The sequence below is a fragment of the Rhinoderma darwinii genome, chromosome 4 (genome assembly GCF_050947455.1).
Source record: "Rhinoderma darwinii isolate aRhiDar2 chromosome 4, aRhiDar2.hap1, whole genome shotgun sequence".
NCBI classification, from domain to species: Eukaryota; Metazoa; Chordata; class Amphibia; order Anura; family Rhinodermatidae; genus Rhinoderma; species Rhinoderma darwinii.
In genome coordinates this window covers 285,263,131-285,282,394 of record NC_134690.1, presented here as the reverse complement: position 1 = coordinate 285,282,394, position 19,264 = coordinate 285,263,131, and the positions used below count along the sequence as shown (strand labels likewise).

The window sequence follows — 19,264 nt, the reverse complement described above, 5'->3', positions numbered from 1 at the left end:
GGCAACGCAAACATCAATATAGTAAAGTGTTCTTCACAGATTAATCAAACGATGAAATGCCCTACCCTAAGAGGAAGGAACGGCAGGTATTTTTGGTCAGTATTCGGACGGTAAAAACAGGAGTAGAACAAAAAAAAAAAAAAAAAAAAATTATATATATATATATATATAAATAAAACGAAACTATATGGTTTGTACCTTTTCCAGGTTTTTTTGGAAAATAACCTTTTAGGTGAAGTATAAGGCCCCCCTACACATCACGTTATGATACGTCAGCATTTAAAAGAAAAAGACTAGAAGCTATTTTTTTTAAAGGAGAATGGTATTGAGGGTTACAACTAATCTCGCAAAGAAGGACATACAAAATCGATTAAGAACAGTTGAACTTGATGGACTGAAGTTTTGTTATCAACTTATGTAACAAATCTGCTTGCGAACTTACCTTTAATGGGGTGAAAAATAGTAGCATGCAAGTTGTGTCACATTTGCTACCGAAGCTCTGTGTACCAACTGGACAACCCCTTTTCATACAACGTATAAGGGCGTTATGCAAGGGCATTCTGTGTTTGCACATATACAGGGTTTATAGCAGGTAGACCTGTGTCAATCAGTCGGGACGACCCTTTAAACTAGTTTTTTTTATACATCTTTTCCTATATAGCATGAATCTCATTAGCAAATGTTGATACAGTAGGACCACTTTGCAACATTAGTCAGTCAATTATATCACATTGACATTAGATGCAACACATCTGCACAAGAGTGGCACATCTATTATGAGATTTCAAAACATTCAAGAGTCCCAAAAAAATCAAAACAAGCTATGGTACAGTGTAAACTTACTGATGGAATTTGTGAAACTGAATTTGACCTATTTAAGCGCCTTTGGGTGAGATTATTTTCCATTTCATTGACCTCCGTTTTAAGTTTGTCCAGCTTTTTCTTTTGTACTTCTAGTTCTCGATGAAGCCGCTCCATTCTTGCCTTCTGATGTATCAGCAAAGCTGAAAAATACAGGTGGTTTATAAGGACTTAAAAGCACTTACTCTTAACTTCAAAAGAATACATTCTCTTTTTGACAATCAATACCACGCATATTTCTACCAATTGAAAACATCATTAAATGGAATGGTATGATTTTTTTAACAATCCAACATAGTACGATAAGACGCCCTGCTAAAAGGGAGACTGTTGGTGAACAGTATACGAACGCAGGCAAGCAAGCGCTTTTTACTAGCCAAGCGGGCTTTCAGAATGGCTCCTTCAGAATGCTTAAAGGGTCATTAACTTCTCAACAAACTTTGCATAAATAGTACAAGTTAATGTAAGAAACTTCTCCAGTTATTGTGCTCCTTTCCTCGCCTCTTCCAACTGTTCACTCGCTCTGAACTTACTGCTTTTTCCATCTCCTCAAGGAGGAGACGGAATATCATCTCACTGAGCAATCAGGTTACAGCTTCCCATTAACCCCTTCCCGCTATGTGACGTAATATTCCATCACAGGCGTTGTCCTGTTAACCACATGACGTAATAGTCCGTCAGTTTGTGTTAATAGGCACCTGTGTCTCCAGACACCGGTTTAGAGCAGTAATAGCTGCTGTCCTGGACAGCACACCATCACTGCTCAATGCTGAGTGACCCATCGCAGCGGCCCCTCAGTGGCGATCATCGCGACAGGTCAGTTATTACTGACTGACCGTCGCCATGTTGGAGGCAGCGATCGGGCCTCGGGGGGAGTGGAGACAAAGGATTGGCTGTTGTCATGGACAGCAACCAATCACTATACCTCACCGAGGGACCAATCAGACTGGTCCCTCGTCGGTGATTGCTATGATTGGTCTGTCTGTCGTGACAGACCAGATCATATTACACTGGAGCTCATTTTCATTATAATCCCACCCTGTATGCCTCATTGCAGTGGTTGAGAGGGAGCAGAGCGGTTGTGTCAAGAGCTGTTGCATATATACAGTACTATATCTACCACTACCCCCATCCTCCACCCTTTACCCCCTGATCACCATCCTAGTAATTACTTTCACTTTGCTGTGATTTTTGTTGCCGTTGTTAAATCAGTAACTGCATAAATTGCTGATCACCGTTCAAAACCCTTGCTATAGGGCTTTTTTTCCTTTTACTTTACTAGTAAACCCCTGTGATGAGTATTGCGGTCCGGTGTTCTGATCAGCAACTTCGTTGTCACTGATCGCCTAATACAAGTCTTGCTCTAGCACTTTTTTCCATTTGTTATAAAAGAAAAACTAAAAAAAAAAAACGAGGTTTAGTTCGGTAGGTTTTGCCTGTGACGCAAACTCGCCTCCTTGCTTCCCCTGGCGGATCAGTGACATCACCATAACTGTGCCTAATACAAGCTTGCTCTAGGATTTTTCTGAGCACTTTGTTTTTTTTTAGATTAAAAACAAAAAAAAATAAAAAAATGTGCAAAAACCTAACTAAACTTCTATATTTTATTTTATTTTTTTACAACATACCCATCTGATAAAGCGCATAATGGCCCGTAGAGTATTTACGGCTGAGGAGGCATATTCCATTATTGCTTTGGACAGCGAGTCCAGGAGCGACCCAGAAGCCCTCTTCTATCTCTCCTCTTCCTCATCAAGTGAGGATGAGGAACCGCCAAGTAGTCACCCCTGGTCGTCTGCTACACTAGCCGCTGAGAGTAGTGACCCCAATCCCCGAGAACTACGAGCCCCAGGTCCCTGAGTTTTTACGGGCATCCCAGGGATTCAATTTGAAACAGCAGGGTTACAGGAAATAGACTTTTTTAAAGTTTATTTCACTGACGAATGTATTGACCTAATGGTGACCCAAACTAACCCATAAGCCCAACAGTTTATAGCCCAGAATGCCTCATCTAGTTACGCCAAGCCCAGCAGGTGGACCCCTGTAGACACCACGGAAATGAGGAAGTTCTGGGGTCTTGTGCTCAGTATGGGACTTCTGAAAAAGCCATCCATAAGAACATACTGGAGAACAGATATACTGTACCACACAGCGATGGCCAGGACTCGTTTTGAGATCATTCTGCGATAATGCAAAGTGCCCACACCAAGGTGACCCCAGCTTTGACCGCCTATTTAGAATTAGACCCGTATTAGACCATTTCAGTGCCAAATTTGTCCAGGTATACACCCCCAAGAAATGCATTGCTGTCCCTAGTTAATTTTAAAGGGAGGCTTAGATTCCTCCTGTACCTGCCGAATAAGAGGGCAAGGTATGGCGCGAAGATGTACAAACTGTGCGAAAGTACATCTGGGTACACCTACAAATTTAAAATATATGAAGGGAAGGACACCACTATTCACCCCCCAGAATGCCCCCCCTTACTGGGAGTTAACGGAAAGATAGTGTGGGATCTGGTGCATCCACTGTTGGACAAGGGCTACCACCTCTACCTGGATAATTACTATACCAGCGTACTACTTTTAAAGATTCTCGCTTCCAGAAGCAAAGTGGCATGCGGCCCAGTACGCAAGAACCAGAGAAGCCCAAGTCGCTGCTCGGGCAAAAACTCAGAAGAGGTGAGAGTAGGGCACAATGCAGCGACAATCTATTGTGTGTCAAGTATAAGGACAAGAGGGATGTCCATATATTGACAGCAAAACATGGCCATGGCAGCACCCCCGTCCCTGTGCGAGGTACCAGTACAGAGACCCTCAAACCTAATTGTATTCTTCACTACAATAAATACATGGGAGGAGTTGATCTCTCAGATCAAGTGCTGCAGCCATACAATGCCATGCGGAAATCAAGGGTGTGGTACAAGAAGCTGGCCTTGCACATCATGCAAACCGCAATGTATAATGCTTACTTGCTATTCAGATCTTCAGGCTAGCGGGGAACTTTCCAGGAATTTCAAGAGGTGGTAATAAAGTCTCTTATATTTGGAGATCAGGAAGGGGAGGGACCCAGTACTTCTGGAAGCGAGGCCACACGCATGGTATGCTTTAAAAACGGCATAAGAAAATATACCATCTATCAGTGCAAGACGTGTCCCCCGAGACGCCAGGACTGTGCATGAAGGAGTGTTTTAAAATATACCATAAGTCTCTGAAATTCTGATCTTGTTGTTGAACCGCCTTTTAGATTTACCCTGATGTACTTCGCACAGCCACAGTAATATTATGCTGCATGCCACGCTTTCCCTTCTTAGCACTGCAGTGTACTCAAGCCGTACCCGGCAAGACTAGCTGAACACAGCTGTACATATATCAATCCTGCACACGTTGCCATGACTAATTTTTAATCCAGGACTTTCTCCCCAAAATTGTATCCAAACTTTGTAATAAAATTTCTTCTTAACCCTGGGGTGGGCCTAGGCCATACCCAGAAAGACCAGCTGAACACAGCTGCACATATTTTAGTCCTGTATTCCTGTGGCTGATCAGTGACTTTCATCCAAACTTTTATCCAGATTTCCAACTTTATCCAAATTTGATGCAAATTTATACAAAGTTATATAAACTTTTCAGTATAAATTTTATACAAATTTTTATACTAAAAATCGTTCCAGCAAAATCTAAGCTCCAAAAGCTAACTGTTGCTCATTCCCTTCTAAGCCCTGCCATGTGCCCAGGCAGCAGATAATGGCCACATGTGGGGTATTGCTGTACTCGGGAGAACCTGCGTAACAATTTATGGTGGGAGTATCTCCAATAATACAAGCTGGCCACAACATTTTGCCCACTGAAATGGCATAATTGTGAAAAATTTGTACTTTCACTCTTTGCATCAAATTCTGGAAAACTCCTGAGCGGTCAAAAATGCTCACTACACCCCTAGATAAATTCCTCAAGGGGAGTAGTTTACAAAATGGGGTCACTTCTTGGGGGTTTCCACTGTACTGGTACCTCAGTGGCTCTGCAAACACAACATGGCGCTTGACAAAATATTCCATCAAAATCTGTGCTCAAAAGCCAAATGGTGCGCCTTCCCTTCTGAGCTCCGTCGTGTGCCCAAGCAGCAATTTAGGAACACATATGGGGTATTTCCATACTCTGGAGAAGATGCATTACAAATGTTGGGGGGATTTTTTTATTTTATTCCTGGTGTGAATGGATTTTTTTTTTTTTAGCTAAACCGTCATCTTATTGGAAAAAAAAATAAATTAAATTTTGCATTTTCACACCCAAATGCTAATAAAATCTTTGACACACCTGTGGGGTCAAAATACACACTACACCCCTAGATTAATTCCTCAAGGGGTATGGTTTCCAAAATGGGGTATTTTATGGGATGTTTGTTTTGGTATCACAAGACCGCTTCAAACCGGACATGGTGACTAAAATATAATCTAATAAAGAGTCCCGAAAATCCACTAGGTACTCCTTTGCTTCTGAGGCCTGTGCTTCAGTACATCACCACACTAGGGCCACATGTGGGATATTTCTAAAAACTGCAGAATCTGGGCAATAAATATGGAGTTGAGTTTCTCTGGTAAAACCTTCTGTGTTACAGGAAGGAAGAAAAAAAATAAAATAAAAATGAATTTCTGCAAAAAAAAATAAAAAAATGAACTTTGTAAATTTCAGCCCTACTTTGCTTTAATTCTTGTGAAACACCTAAAGGGTTAAGAAACTTTCTAAAAGCGGTTTTGAATACTTTGAGAGGTGAAGTTTTTAAAATGGGGTGACTTATCGGGGGTTATTATTGTATAGGCCTCTCAAAGCCACTTCAGTACCTTACTGGTCATTGTAAAAATAGCCTTTTGAAATTTTCTTGAAAATGTGAGAAATTGCTGCTAAAGTTCTAAGCCTTGTAACGTCCTAGAAAAATAAAAGGATGTTCAAAAAACGATGGCAATCTAAAGTACGCAAATAAATACTGAATGTATCGACCAAATTTTACCTCTAACTTAAAGTCCAAGGTGTCACAGAAAATCTCAGAATCACTTGGATAGATAAAAGCATTCCAAAGTTATTACCACAGAAAGTGAAACGCTAGATTTGAAAAATGGGGCTGCGTCCTGAACGTGCCAACTTGTCCACGTCCTTAAGGGGTGAAAGTCTAAGGAGAGAAGAGTGGCTAGGAGGAAAGAAGAGTAAGGCCAGGTTCTCACACAGTTTTGACGCAGTCTGTGGCAGTTTAAGCCAAACACAGAAGAGGACACAAAAGAATAGGGGCATTTTCTTTTTACCTTTTATTCCGTTTGGATCCTCTTCTGGCTTTGGCGCAAAAAAATAAAATTGAACCAAAAACTGCATCAAGACTGTATGTGATCATGACCTAAGAAGGAGGCAGAGAAAGACCCTGCTAGAAAAAAATAAAAAAAAAGGCAGAAAACAAGCGATTTAACGGACAGACGTACGGTTATTCCTCATGTACACACATACGATAGCTTAGGGCCTGTTCAGATTAGATTTCTGCCCTATGTGTATCGTGCACGTCGGGACAAAGTGTCCATAGGGCAGTATAGGCTATTAAATCGTACCTCCACTTTCAGGAGAGGGGGAAAAAAAAAAAAAAAAAAAGGTATAGAGTGTGAACTATGATCTTTTTTTTCTAAATCACCTGTATTACAGATTATGCCCGGCCGTTCTGCATACGGGAGCAATGGAGAAAAGCAGGACCCTCTGTCTCCGACTGAAGAGTTATGAGCAGTCAGCAGCATGGACTTAACAGTCCGTGCTGCTGCTAGAAGCAGAAATTAACAGGTAATACAAGTGATTTAGAAAACAATTATAGTGCAATTATAGTTTTTTTTTTTAATTGAATGTGGAGGTACACATAAAATAAAAATGTAGAGGCTCCTGCATATTTGTGGTGTATACCAGTTTTAGTTGAGGGGCCATTTATAGGTTGTCTGCCATTTTAGATCCTTATTCCCCTCGGATATGGTTCCACTTATGCAGTCTACGTTTCCCAATATGCTTCTGGCTTTGCAGAGGGGGCATAGTCTCATCACAATGCACTTGTTCGGAGTCCTAAGAGCAGCAAGTGAAAGATCAGAGACATAGAACTTCTTTACTTACACTGCAGTCTCAGTGTATCCTATGTGATGCAGCTTCAGCTTCTCTCTTCGGCTAGTGATACGTTTTTCCATGTCAGCTCTTACAAGCAGAAGACAGGGAAGAGCAGTGTGACGCTGCATCACAGAAATTCACTGATTTTGCACACACAGATAGTATAGACCATTAGTGGGAGTGAGGGGATTTTTATAACTCTGCAAATAATCATTGTATAGACAACTATTATTTCACGGTACACCTGCTCTCTTAGGTAGGGACGAAATCTCTTCAGCAGCACTCTATGCATGGGGGAACAAATAGAGAAACAATGAGGGTGGAGGGGAGGTGGCTGCCAGTAGAGATTTGATTGGCGATGATCTAATCCTGCAGTTCACAGGAAGTCAGCGACACAAAGACTGACGACCTGATCAACACATGACAGCATGGTCTATTTGGTTGGTCAGACAGGTTACACAAACCATAATGTATTGATGCAACTGACCTGGGAAGAAACAAAGAGCTTCAATATTTACCATATATCTACTTTATGTTGGCATCATTATTTGAACTTCCTTTTATTTTTCTAGGGCGTTAGAAGTCATATGAAACTTTAGCAGCAAATTTCTCACATTTACAAATAAAAATAATTCCAAAACCTATTTTTTTTTACGCACGCACGCACGCACGCACACACCTTAGTGCTTGAAAAAGCCCTCAATGTGAGGGTGAAACGTTGCACTAAGATGTGGTGGTGAATAAACCCTTTTTGATACTTTGAGTGCGGCATCCACGCTTGTTCCTGGTATCTTGGGGAGAGGCCACTCCCCTGGAAGGCTCTGCACCCGCCGCAAGGCTTGCTTCACAGTGCTGCTCCAACTATTCACTATATATATATATATATATATATATATATATATATATATATATTTTTTATGGGGATAAAAAAAAATCAAAAAAAAAAAATAAAAAAAAAATCACCCAAACCAAGCAAACTTACTTTATTTTAAAAACCAAAAGGTATACAGGAGGAATTTAGAAAGTTTGACAACCATTTAGGCATTTCATAGTGTTTAAAGCAAAGTGGGTAAAATTTTCAATTTTGCACAAATGTAATTTAAAGGAACAGTGTCATCACAAATTATTTTTTTATATGTTAAAGATGTTAGTGCTTTATTAAAAACGTTTATATTCATTTGTGTGTTTGTGTTTTACTTTTTCTTATTTTTACACTTTTTCTTCCCTATGGGGGCTGCCATTTTTTGTTCCATTTCCGTATGTGTCGATTAACGACACATACAGACATGGAATACGGCAGCCACAGTCCCATAGGGACTGCGAACGGCTCCCGTCCCATTGACTGCAGTGTACGGCGTCTGTGTGGGAACTGCGCATGCGCCGCTCCCACACAGTCCTATTCGAAATTGGCGCCGTCCGGCGCCATTTTCCTGTGGACCGGAAGTCGCGGCCGGACAGTAATATTACTACTTCCGGTCGCGGCTTCCGGATTTGTGCACTTGCACCAGCGGCAGCAAACAGAGCGGACGGGCCGGAGGGAGCCGCGGCGGCAGGAGCAGGTAAGAGATCTCAATGTATGTTCGTGTTTGTGTGTGTTTACTACTGTATGTTAACCTACTACACTGTGGGTTAGCTCAAAAAATGGCGACACACAGTGTAGGAGGTTACACCGTTCAAACCCCTCGTTTATCCCGGCACTAGCCAGCATAAAGGAGGGGGGGATGCTGAGAGCTCACTAGAGCGAGGGCTTTTAACCCAATGTTGCAATGCTGCAATTTTGGGAACAGCTCCATCTAGTGGCCAAAAATGGGTAGTATTATAAATTAGAAATAATTTATAATATTTCCAGACTCGTGCAAAAAAAATAAAAAAAATTTGAACAATGTTTAATCACCCACACACTAAATGTTTAATTTTTAAAAAAAAAACATGTTTTTCTGGCAACACATTCCCTTTAAGCAATGTTTTTCTGTAACACAAGTGTTTACAGAAAAAAGCACCTCAATATTTATTACCCAGATTCTTTCAAAAGTCCCACATGTGGCCCTAGTATGCTATAGGACTTAAACACAGGCCTCAGAAAAGTAGGAACACCTTGCGAATTTTGGGACCTCCTTTAGGTTTGAAGAGGTCTTGTGGTGAACATAACATCCCCCAAAAAGATTCAATTTGGGAAACTACACCGCTCAAAAAGAATTAATCTAGGGGGTGTAGTGAGCATTTTGAGCCAACAGGCATTTCTTAGAATTGGGCCGCGAAATTAAGATCTATATTTATTTTCAATAAAAAGTAAACATTTCACAAGGAATAAAAGAAAAAAGCATGCAACATTTGTAAAGCAAGCTCTCCAGAGTGCAGCGACGTCCCATATGCGGTCATATACTAATGTTTGGACACACCGCAGGCCTCAGAAGGGAAGGAGCGCCATTTTGCTTTTGGAGTTTAAATTATGCTGGAATGGTTTGCAGACACCATGTTGCATTTGCAAAGCCACCGAGAGACCAAAAAATAGTGGAAACCCACAAACGTGACTCGATTCGGAATACACACCTTTCAAGGAATTCATCTAGGGGTATGGCGAGCATTTTGACACCAGGGTTTTTTTGTTGAATTTATGCGAATTAGGTCATGAATATTATAAGTTAAATATTTTCTATTTTTGGTAATTTTCACAAAAAGGCACTCCAATGTATTCAATGAGGGGTAAATTGTAGATTTGTAATTTTTTTGCCAATTGTTTTTGAAGATGATTTACAAATAATATTTTTGGCTATGTTTTGGCCACAATTCATTTATGGAGAGATCATACATCATTTTAACACACTAAATACAAAAAAAAAAAAATCATATGCTTGAATGTCAATTAATTTGTCCCATTTTCCAACAGTTTAAAAATGTGGCTTCGTGTGGAAGATTTTAAAACCGTCAGAGACAAAAAGCGGAGAGTGATGGGCAATCTTGGCAATAACAACTGGGGTCACGCCTCATTCATCTCTTGGTACAAACATCTTCTCTGGGGGTGCTTTAAGCGACATTTTATTGCACAAATTTCCTCAGTCTCTTCACATCTTCAGATTTTAATGGATGGGATTGGCCAACATTTGCAATAACAAGCTCTTACTTTTCTTGATTACCAGGAAAAGATAAATTAAATGAATTTCATGCTTTTTTGTATAACAAGTTATGTATTCGGCAACCTGAAATCGGTAAGTAGCTACATTTTTTTGTACTAGGTACACTACCGGTCAAAAGCTTTAGAAAACCTACATTTTTCCATTTTTATTGATATGTATAGGTCTCAAATGTACTTTGTTTTTATTCATCTTAACTTGTTTATTTCAATGGGTTAACTTTGTTTTAACAAATTAAATCTAGATGATTTTTGACTCAACGTAGCCACCGCTAGCGGATATAACGGCTTTACACAATCGGGGCATTCTTTCTACAATTGCATTCAGATATTGTTCAGAAGTTTCTTCCCAACATTGTTGCAGAATTTCCCACAAATGTGCTGCACTTGTAGGTTGCGTTGCTTTCATCCTTCTGACCAGATCAGACTTAAACCCCATTGAGCTTGTTTGGGATGGAGACTTTGCAGGCCATTCCATTCTTTGACGCCTACCGGCTTCTTCTGGTCTTAGGTAGTTCTGACATAACCTAGAAGTATGTTTTGGATCATTATCTTGCTGTAATATGAACCCCTGACCAAGAGGTGTACAACAGAGGGTATTGCATGGCGCATCATAATGCTGTACTGGCTATTTTTGTCCAGTGTGCCAGTAACCCTGTGCACGTTGCCAACTCTGTATACAGCAAAAGACCCTCAGGCCATCACGCTTCCTCCTCCATGTTTGACAGTTGGCGTCACACACTGAGGAAGCATCCTTTCACGTACTCAGCCACTTACAAAAACCCTGCGTGAAGTACCAGAGATGTCAAATTTTAATTAGTCCATAAGACCCTCTTCCACTCTTCAGTAGTCCAATGGAGGCGCTACTTGGCCCAGGCAGGTCTTTTTTTTTTTTCGATCTTAGCAGTGGCTTTCTTACGGATACTCAACCTGTCAAACCTGCAGATTGAAGTATTCACTTCACAGTTGAAATATAGAATTGCTTATTTTCTGCTGCATTAAGCTGGGCTTAAGATTTTGTGGTGTGAGGCACCGATCACGCAAACTGTTAACTCTCAAAAACTTGTCTTCGGATTTTGAAGTGCCTTTGGTCTGCCAGACCTCTTCCAGTGAGTTACCACCAGTTTCCAAGTGCCTTTTGATGGTATAGGAAACTGTACTTACTGCAACCTTGGCATTCTTGGTAGTTTCTCTGTAGGACAGACCTACACATCCAAGTGTATGTTCCCACGCTAAATGAAAAAAGTCTGAAAAAAACTCTGTATTTTAGAGAAAACAGCCTCTGATTTAAAGAAGTTTTTGAAGCTGAAAAGAAGTGTCAATGGAAAATCCGCTCCAAAAACCGCCTCAAGAAAGGACATGCTACTTCTTTTTACAAGGCGTTTTTTTAATTCAGCGGCGTAAAAATAAGCCTCATGTAAACAGCACAGTGTATTTCTCATAGAAATCAATATGAAACTGTGCAGTTTCAAGTGTATTTTGGAGCGTAAAACAAGGCATGAAAATAAACCGTGTGAATATACCCTTATGGTATGTTCACACGGCTTATTTTTGGCCGTTTTCGGGGTCGTAAACAATTGAAAAATCGGAAGCAGAACCCCTCCAAACATCTGCCCATTGATTTCAAGGGGAAACATGGCGTTCTTTTTCATGGCCATTTTTTACGTGGCAGTTTTGAAAAACTGCCACATTTTTAAAAAACGGCCCGTTGGAACAGAAGTGCTTATCACTTCTTGAGACGTTTTTGGAGCAGTTTTTCATTCACTCTATAGAAAAACAGCTCCAAAAATGGCCGTAAAAACACCACAAAAAACGCGACTTTGAATAAAAAAAGGTCTGAAAATAAGGGGTTTTCCCTTGAAAACCGCTCCGTATTTTGAGACGTTTTTGATTTAGCGTGTGCACATACCCTAACGGTTATAGTGGTCTGTCTTTTGTGAATTGCCTTTTTCTTTCCCTTACGACCTCAATATGCCCTGTCTTAAAGATCAAAACTACCCAAATAGTGCCCTACAGGATGTTGTAATACAGTCTGTTCCAACACTGGTTATATAGAATCAAAGGGTTTAAAAGGAATCCCCAAAAGTTGACACCTGTAGGAATAGTTTTCACCCAATTTCAAACCATAATTGGAGCGGTCCTTGAGGTCCTCCCTGAAAAAAGCCCTTTGGATAAAGTCAAAAATTCAGCCAGTTTTTGTGTTTGAGGTTAAAAAACAAATTCATATTTTTGTGTGTTTTTAACTTCCTTTTGAACCATTTCACGTTATTTGCTGTACTAGAACTAGTGTTATTGTAAAATAATAACCAGAAAAATTGAGGTGTTCTAAGACTTTTGACCGGTAGTGTATAGGACTTCCTTGATACCTAGTATGGCTTTAGAACCTGGTTAGCAATATGTACCGGTATATGTTATTGCAATGACTAAAGCCTAGTTCACTTAACGTTTTGGCCCTACATATAGGGTGTACGTCGGTAAAGCTCCCATCGTACAAGATAAACGTATCAGTGCTAAAGGAGTGCTCTTGTAGCCTCCATTGGGGAGGTATCTTTTTTTTTTTTTTCTTTTAAGGTATGGAATAGCGTAGTTGACTGGAGACTGTTAGGGCATTTGACTCAGCCCAGGATTAACATACAGGAGCTGGTTAATAATAAAATCTCAAAAACAACTATAATTTAATTTAAAACAAAATGTTGATTCATAAAAGCATTTGCAAAAATTAGAAAAAATATATTCATATTTACCTTGTGTATAAGCTGCATCATCTGAGCCCACGCTTAGATTCCTTACATCGTTTATTCGATCATGTGCCAAAACAGGGTCTGGTATAAGAATACCTTCTGACTCTCCAAACGGAAGGAGATTTGTAGGCTCAAATGTTGGGGACACAACACCAGGAGAAACTGAAGGAGGTTTGTTTGGGGACACCGTTATTTTAAAAGTATATTTTGTATTGGGCTGAGTCACTACAACACGAGGAGATGTGGCAGAGATGTTGTTTCCAAGAGACCGGCTTTTGGGTGGATGATGATGAATGAAAGCAGGACCCATGCTTACTTGCCCAGATACGTTTCTGGCTGTACTGGCTGCACCAGAATTAGCGGAAATAAAAAGTGTTGGCTGATTTCTAACAATCTGGTCATCACCACCAGGAGCTGAAATGTAGACCTTGGGCTGGCTTCGGCCTAAGCTTTCATCTGTATTTTGAGGACCTGCAATGTAAACAGTAGGCTGGTTCCTTGACTGGTTGTTCAAAGCAGAAGGGTTAGTGGAACTTCGAGAACTTGTGGAACGCAGAATGGAGTTACTTCTTTGGGGTGGTTCAAGTTTAATTTCTATTTGGTTTTTCCTGGGACCAGTTGAGATATTTTGAATGTTGTATTGGGCTGAAGGAAGGGTACCACCCGATGAATGAAGAAGTGGGGCTTGAGGAGTGGTGGGTGAACTAATAGGCATATACACATGAGAGGTCTGGTGACCCTGTTGATTTGGCTGTGCTGAGGTATGTGATTGAGTATAAGAAGAAGGAAGGGTTGTCCAAGGATTTTGCTGTGTGGGCTGATAAGCTTGCGCTTGTGTAAGATTTGGAGACATCCAGCCTGATTGCTGTGGCGTTTGTCTAGTTGTGCCTCCTTGAGAAGTGATATAAGGCCTAATATATATAGAATTTCCATGTGGGCTGTTAAGTACAGGTGGTGGACCACCGTGTATGTGCAAAGATGTAGGGGTATTTCGATTAGACTGAATATTTGGAGCCAAGGTAACCATGATAGGATTGAACCTGGGTGTCTGCAAACCAGACGAGCTTTTACTGCCCAACTGAAGTCCAAATTGATGGCCATGGTTTGAAGCATTAATTGTATTTGTCATCCCAAAGACATTATAGCTAGAAGGCATGGCAGGTGCAGTCTGTGGCTCTTGTTGATACAGTTCATTGTTGGATTGCCCTCCCTGAAGGTGCCCATCACTTATGCTGTGACTTAAAGTCCTGCCGTTTCCATTTATTCTGCTTCCATCCCTGCCCTCATGGTACTGAGACTGCAAATCCAAGTTAAGTGATGTCATGTGATTTCTTAAGCCGGCAATGCCTGAATCTTCAGAAGGAGATACGTCGCCTTCACCATACAGATATTTTGTACTTTCTTGAGAAAGGACTGCACAGCAAGCATCCAGATTGTTGTTATGCTAGAAAAGAAAAAAAAAAAAAAAAAGAAAAAAAAGAAATTGAGGAAACTTTACAGTAAACAATCAAAAAAACTAAAATTTAAAACAATACTCCTAGTAATTTTTAAGCTTGGCACAAACTAGCATAATGGATTCCATTCTTAGATAGTCTAGGAGGGATATATGATCTGTGTTCTAAATAAATATATATATATATATATATATATATATATATATATATATATATATATATATATAATTTAATTAGTCATTAAAAAGCAACGCAAACCTGATGGGAAAGAACAGAAGCATGAACAGCGCCTCACTACTTCTGCTAATCCACTTACACCTAAATACATATTTCCGCTGTTCCTAAAAAGGCTAGGAGCAAAATAATTCACTTTTTCTGCTATCCCACTAGGGTCAGTTTTTTATATCTGCTATTGTACCATGCACATAAATTGGTCAGCAGAAACAGAAGACCAATTCTTCTACTATTGCACAATTGTTGGAATTAAAGTGACCCATTGGGGAAAAAGTTGAAAATGCTGCTTTTGCTAGTTGGGAAGGCCAGCGCATGACAGCCCCCTCTTGAAGGAGCAGACCCTATAAAAGACCTCCATGAATCTCCAGAAAGATTGGGACCAGGTAAGCATGGCAAAAGCAGCATATACAGCTTTAAACCCATAGGTTCACTAGGGTTAACCCTAACAGCACCCTCCCGAAATTGAAACCTGTGTACCTCAGTAGGAACTAGCAGCATTGGGGTAGACTGATTTGTAGCCAATTCTGAACTCCACTTAAAGAGGCTCTGTCACAACATTATAAGTGCCCTGTCTCCTATATAAGGAGATCGGTGCTATAATGTAGGTGACAGCAGTGCTTTTTATTTAGAAAAAGGATCTATTTTAAACCACTTTATTACCGATTTTTAGCTTTATGCTAATGAGTTTTTTAATGCCCAAGTGGGCGTGTTTTTACTTTCGACCAAGTGGGCGTTGTACAGAGGAGTGTATGACGCGGACCAATCAGCGTCATGCACTCCTCTCCATTCATTTACACAGCAGTATCGCGTTCTTACTAGAACACGATGTGCAGCCACATACACAGACATTAACGCTAATCAAGTGTCCTGATAAATGAATGGAGAGGAGTGTATGACGCTGACTGGTCACTGATTGGTCAGCGTCATACACTCCTCTGTACAACGCCCACTTGGTCGAAAGTAAAAACATGCCAACTTGGGCATTAAAAAAACTCATTAGAATAAAGCTAAAAATCGCTAATAAAGTTGTTTCAAATAGATAACTTTTCTAAATAAAAAGCACTGCTGTCACCTACATTATAGCACCGATATAGGAGATGGGGCACTTTAAAGAGGCTCGGTCACCACATTATAGGAGGCTCTGTCACCAGTTTATAACTGCCCTATATCCTACCTAAGCTAATAGGCGCTTTAATGCAGATAACATTTTTATTTTCTTTGAAAAACACTTATTTTTTACCAAGTTATGATCATTTTTACAGGCTTTTTTTAAAAACTTTTTAACCAATCAGCGACATACACTTCTTTTCATGCATGCCAAGCTTGTTTCACAGCACAGCGTGATCTCGCTCTGACGGGACTTCCTCCCACAGGTCCTTTACCGGAGCCATGGGAGACCGAACAGACATGGCCTCCAGCTGGTGCAGATTCGGATAAACGTCCTGGCACGGCTGGAGGCGATGTCTGTTGACTCTTCCGACGCTCCGGTGAAGGCCCTGTGGGTGTAAGTCCCGTCACAGCGTGTCTCGCGAGATCACGCGGTGCTACGAAACAAGCTGGGCATGAATGAAGAGAAGCGTATGAGGCCGATTGGTCAGCATTGTACACTTTTCTTTACAATGCCCACTTGATGAAAAAGTAAAAGAACACCCAGTTGGGCATTAAGGACAAATTTAGCATAAAACTAAAAAATGATCATAACTTGGTCAAAAATAGGAGTTTTAAAAAAAAAAAAAAAAAAATGTTATCTACATTAGGTAGGATATAGGGCAGTTATAAGCTGGTGACAGAGGCTCTACATACTTTGTGTGGATTCTGTCAATCCTGTGTACCGGGAAAGGAGGGTTAATTCGATTAATAAGTAGGTGTCAAGTAATAGTTTTATTGCTTACTATTTTATTGCATTTCAACATACGTAAAGCTCTTTTCGATTAGTACGTTTAATTTGTATGTTCAAAGTATTATTCCAGCAATATAGTGCATCAACAAGTCTGTATTCCTTTTTAACCAGTTCAGCACCGGGCTATTTTGAGCCTTCAGGACTAGACACCGTTCAGCCATTTTTAGCACGTGTTAGTTAAATGGCTAGAACTTTATTTGTTGGGCCAATGACGTGATTTTTGCTATGTTTTTTTCCGTTGACGATGCAGGTTTCTTTTTTTATCCACATCTTTTGCTATTGTAGAATTTTTATTCTTAATGTTTGAAAATAGTCAAAAAATAAGCTTTTTTACTTTTCAGCTATTTTTTTCTGGTAAGAACATAGTTTTACTCTAAAATAGACCTTTTATTTGTGATAGTCTACCGTAAAATTTAATATATTACATGTCTATATTAGGGTAATTGGGTCAGCGCTAGCGTTACAACGATTGGCGGGGAGGGGGGGGGGGGTATTTTGTGTGTATTTATTATTACATTTTTTTGCACTCTTATTTTTTTATTACTATGGTCTGTCCCTTAAAGGTCAAAAAAGACCTTTGGGGAACTTTATAGATTTTTTTTTTCTTTTGTTTCTTTTTACACCATCTTCTTCCACTGTAACTGGGGCTGCACTGACGATTGTCACGAATAGGGCTGTGCTGGGTCTAGTAAAACCCAGCAGCAGTCTGTCACTAACGGCACCCGGCGATCATGTGACCAGTCACATGAATACCGGGAGGAATTGAGACAGCGGCGCGGCTCCTCTATTCCTATACACAGCATTCATTGGGCACTGTGTACAAGCGATCAGAGAAGACAGAAGCAGCTTTCGCTTCTTCTATCTTCTCAGGGTCCCCGGCAGTCACGGACAGCCGGAGACCCGACATTCAGCTGCCCGATCGCTCAGGCAGCAAGTTAAAACCCGAGCCGTAAAAAGTTTATGGTGCGGGTTTTAAGGACCCTGACCGCTGGCTGTAAAAATACACAGCCAGCGGTCGGGAACCAGTTAATACAGTAGCTTGGTACTCTATTCTCATAAATTGCTGAAAAGCACCAGCAGGAAAGATCGAACAGTAAAAGCATTTGCAAAATAGTCAGAGCGCCAAAAATGCCCAAAAACACACTAGCCACAGCAAAACTCCAATAACTAAGTAAAAACTTGGGAAATTATCTTAAAATGATAATGGCAAGCAAATATCCAAAAAGGTACGAACTCCAAAATATATGCCCATCTATGAACATAGGTGTGGATTTGTCCCCTGCACTTTTAATTTGGAAAATTGTTCAGCAATATATATTCGAGTAGTTTGTACGTTTTGGATAGTAAATAGTTTACATATAAAGCACCAACCTGCAGCATGCATCGAGAAACAACAACTTCAGGCACCTCTGGGAATTTCTGCCGCAGGTCATTTAAAACCTGAAAGTCCACTTGCGAGCTTCCTTGGGCCATTCGTGTATTGCCTGTGCAGAACTGTTCTCAACAGTACAGTTCTAGGCCTCCGATGGAACCCAACCTCATCCCTTTGTAAGCATTTTCTGCAAGTAAATAAAGTGAAAGAGGTGGTAAAATGTGCACAAAGTCGTATAAAAACTTAATTTGTACATTTCCTCTTTTTAGAATCTACTCTGGGGCTGAAACAAAACCTTATTTTGACAATAAGGTGCTTTAATAACTTAAAAGGTACTTCCCAAACATGCATTCACTGTGCACACTCGAATTTGGACTTCGACATGAATACTTTCCGTAGTATTGCGATTCGATACTGAAACGATACTTTGCCAACAATTAAACCCCCCCCCCCCAAAAAAAATTAAGTCCTTCCATTTTCTGTTGTGAGGCATGTGGTGTTTTCAATTTTGAACCTTCATGAACCTCACATTAGTAATTAGCCTAATGCACCTCAGTCATATTGGCCAACATTGGGTTAATGGGTGAGGTACATGATGGGGTTAAATTACTATTGTGAGGCACATGGAGGTACTACATTCATTACACCATGTGTCTCACATTAAGTGACCCTATCGTTTCCCTTACAGGATGGAAACATTGGTGTTAACCCCTTAGGTACACTGCCTTGAGGACAGAACATTATTTTTTTTCCTTTTTGCATCCTATGCTCTTAACTATTTTTTGCTCAGAGTTTTCTTGCGGGACGAGTTGTACTTCATGAACGTGCAGTTTATTTGTACATTTACGTTATTATTCAATTTCTATAAATTTTTATTTTGGCAAAAATGCAATAGAAATTACTTCAAATTTATAGTAATTTATGATCGGTGTATGCTTTTTAGTGCAGGTTACGGTTGCGACGATATATTATTTTATGTATTTGGACACTTTAATAATGTTTTTTTATTGTAAAAAGTGTGCATTTATATATTTTTTTCAGATTTGTTTTATTTAAAGTTAACGTTTTAAAATAAATAAAATAAATTCTCTGTAACTTTTACGTACTAACATACCTCTACATGCCAGTACATTAGCCTATGTACTGAAAGTACACAGGCAGTTGTTAGGAAATGCCTAACAGAAAATATAGTCCGAAAACCCTGGGGGTCCTTCAAGGTATGTCTGTCCCTATATAAAAAAGGTAGATCTGTCCATATAAAAAATGAAAAAATAAATAAATAAAAAAAATAGGTGTGTGTCCATATTAGGGTTGTCACGATACAAGAATTTGGTATTAGATACCGATACTTTGTGCATTATTGCGATTTTCGATACCAAAACGATAAACAGTAATAAAAAAAAAATTAAAAAAGTTCCATTTTCTGATGTGGGGCATGTGGTCTGATGAATTT

The 19,264-nt window shown here is 40.0% G+C and overlaps 1 protein-coding gene across 3 annotated transcripts in view; it reads right to left on the bottom strand.

Annotated features, from left to right (window-relative positions):
• TAB2 (TGF-beta activated kinase 1 (MAP3K7) binding protein 2) overlaps positions 1-19,264 on the bottom strand; it is an 81,682-nt gene that overhangs the window by 7,664 nt on the left and 54,754 nt on the right. For 2 of the 3 annotated variants that reach the window (XM_075862573.1, XM_075862572.1), the window contains exons 3-5: positions 17,811-17,998; positions 12,855-14,295; positions 844-1,004 (exon numbers count right to left, since the gene is read on the bottom strand). In XM_075862573.1, coding sequence (XP_075718688.1) covers positions 844-1,004; positions 12,855-14,295; positions 17,811-17,912 — 1,704 coding nt within the window. In that variant the 5' untranslated portion in view covers positions 17,913-17,998. The remainder of the gene's footprint in view (positions 1-843; positions 1,005-12,854; positions 14,296-17,810; positions 17,999-19,264) is intronic. The other variant, XM_075862574.1, reaches the window with a different exon arrangement.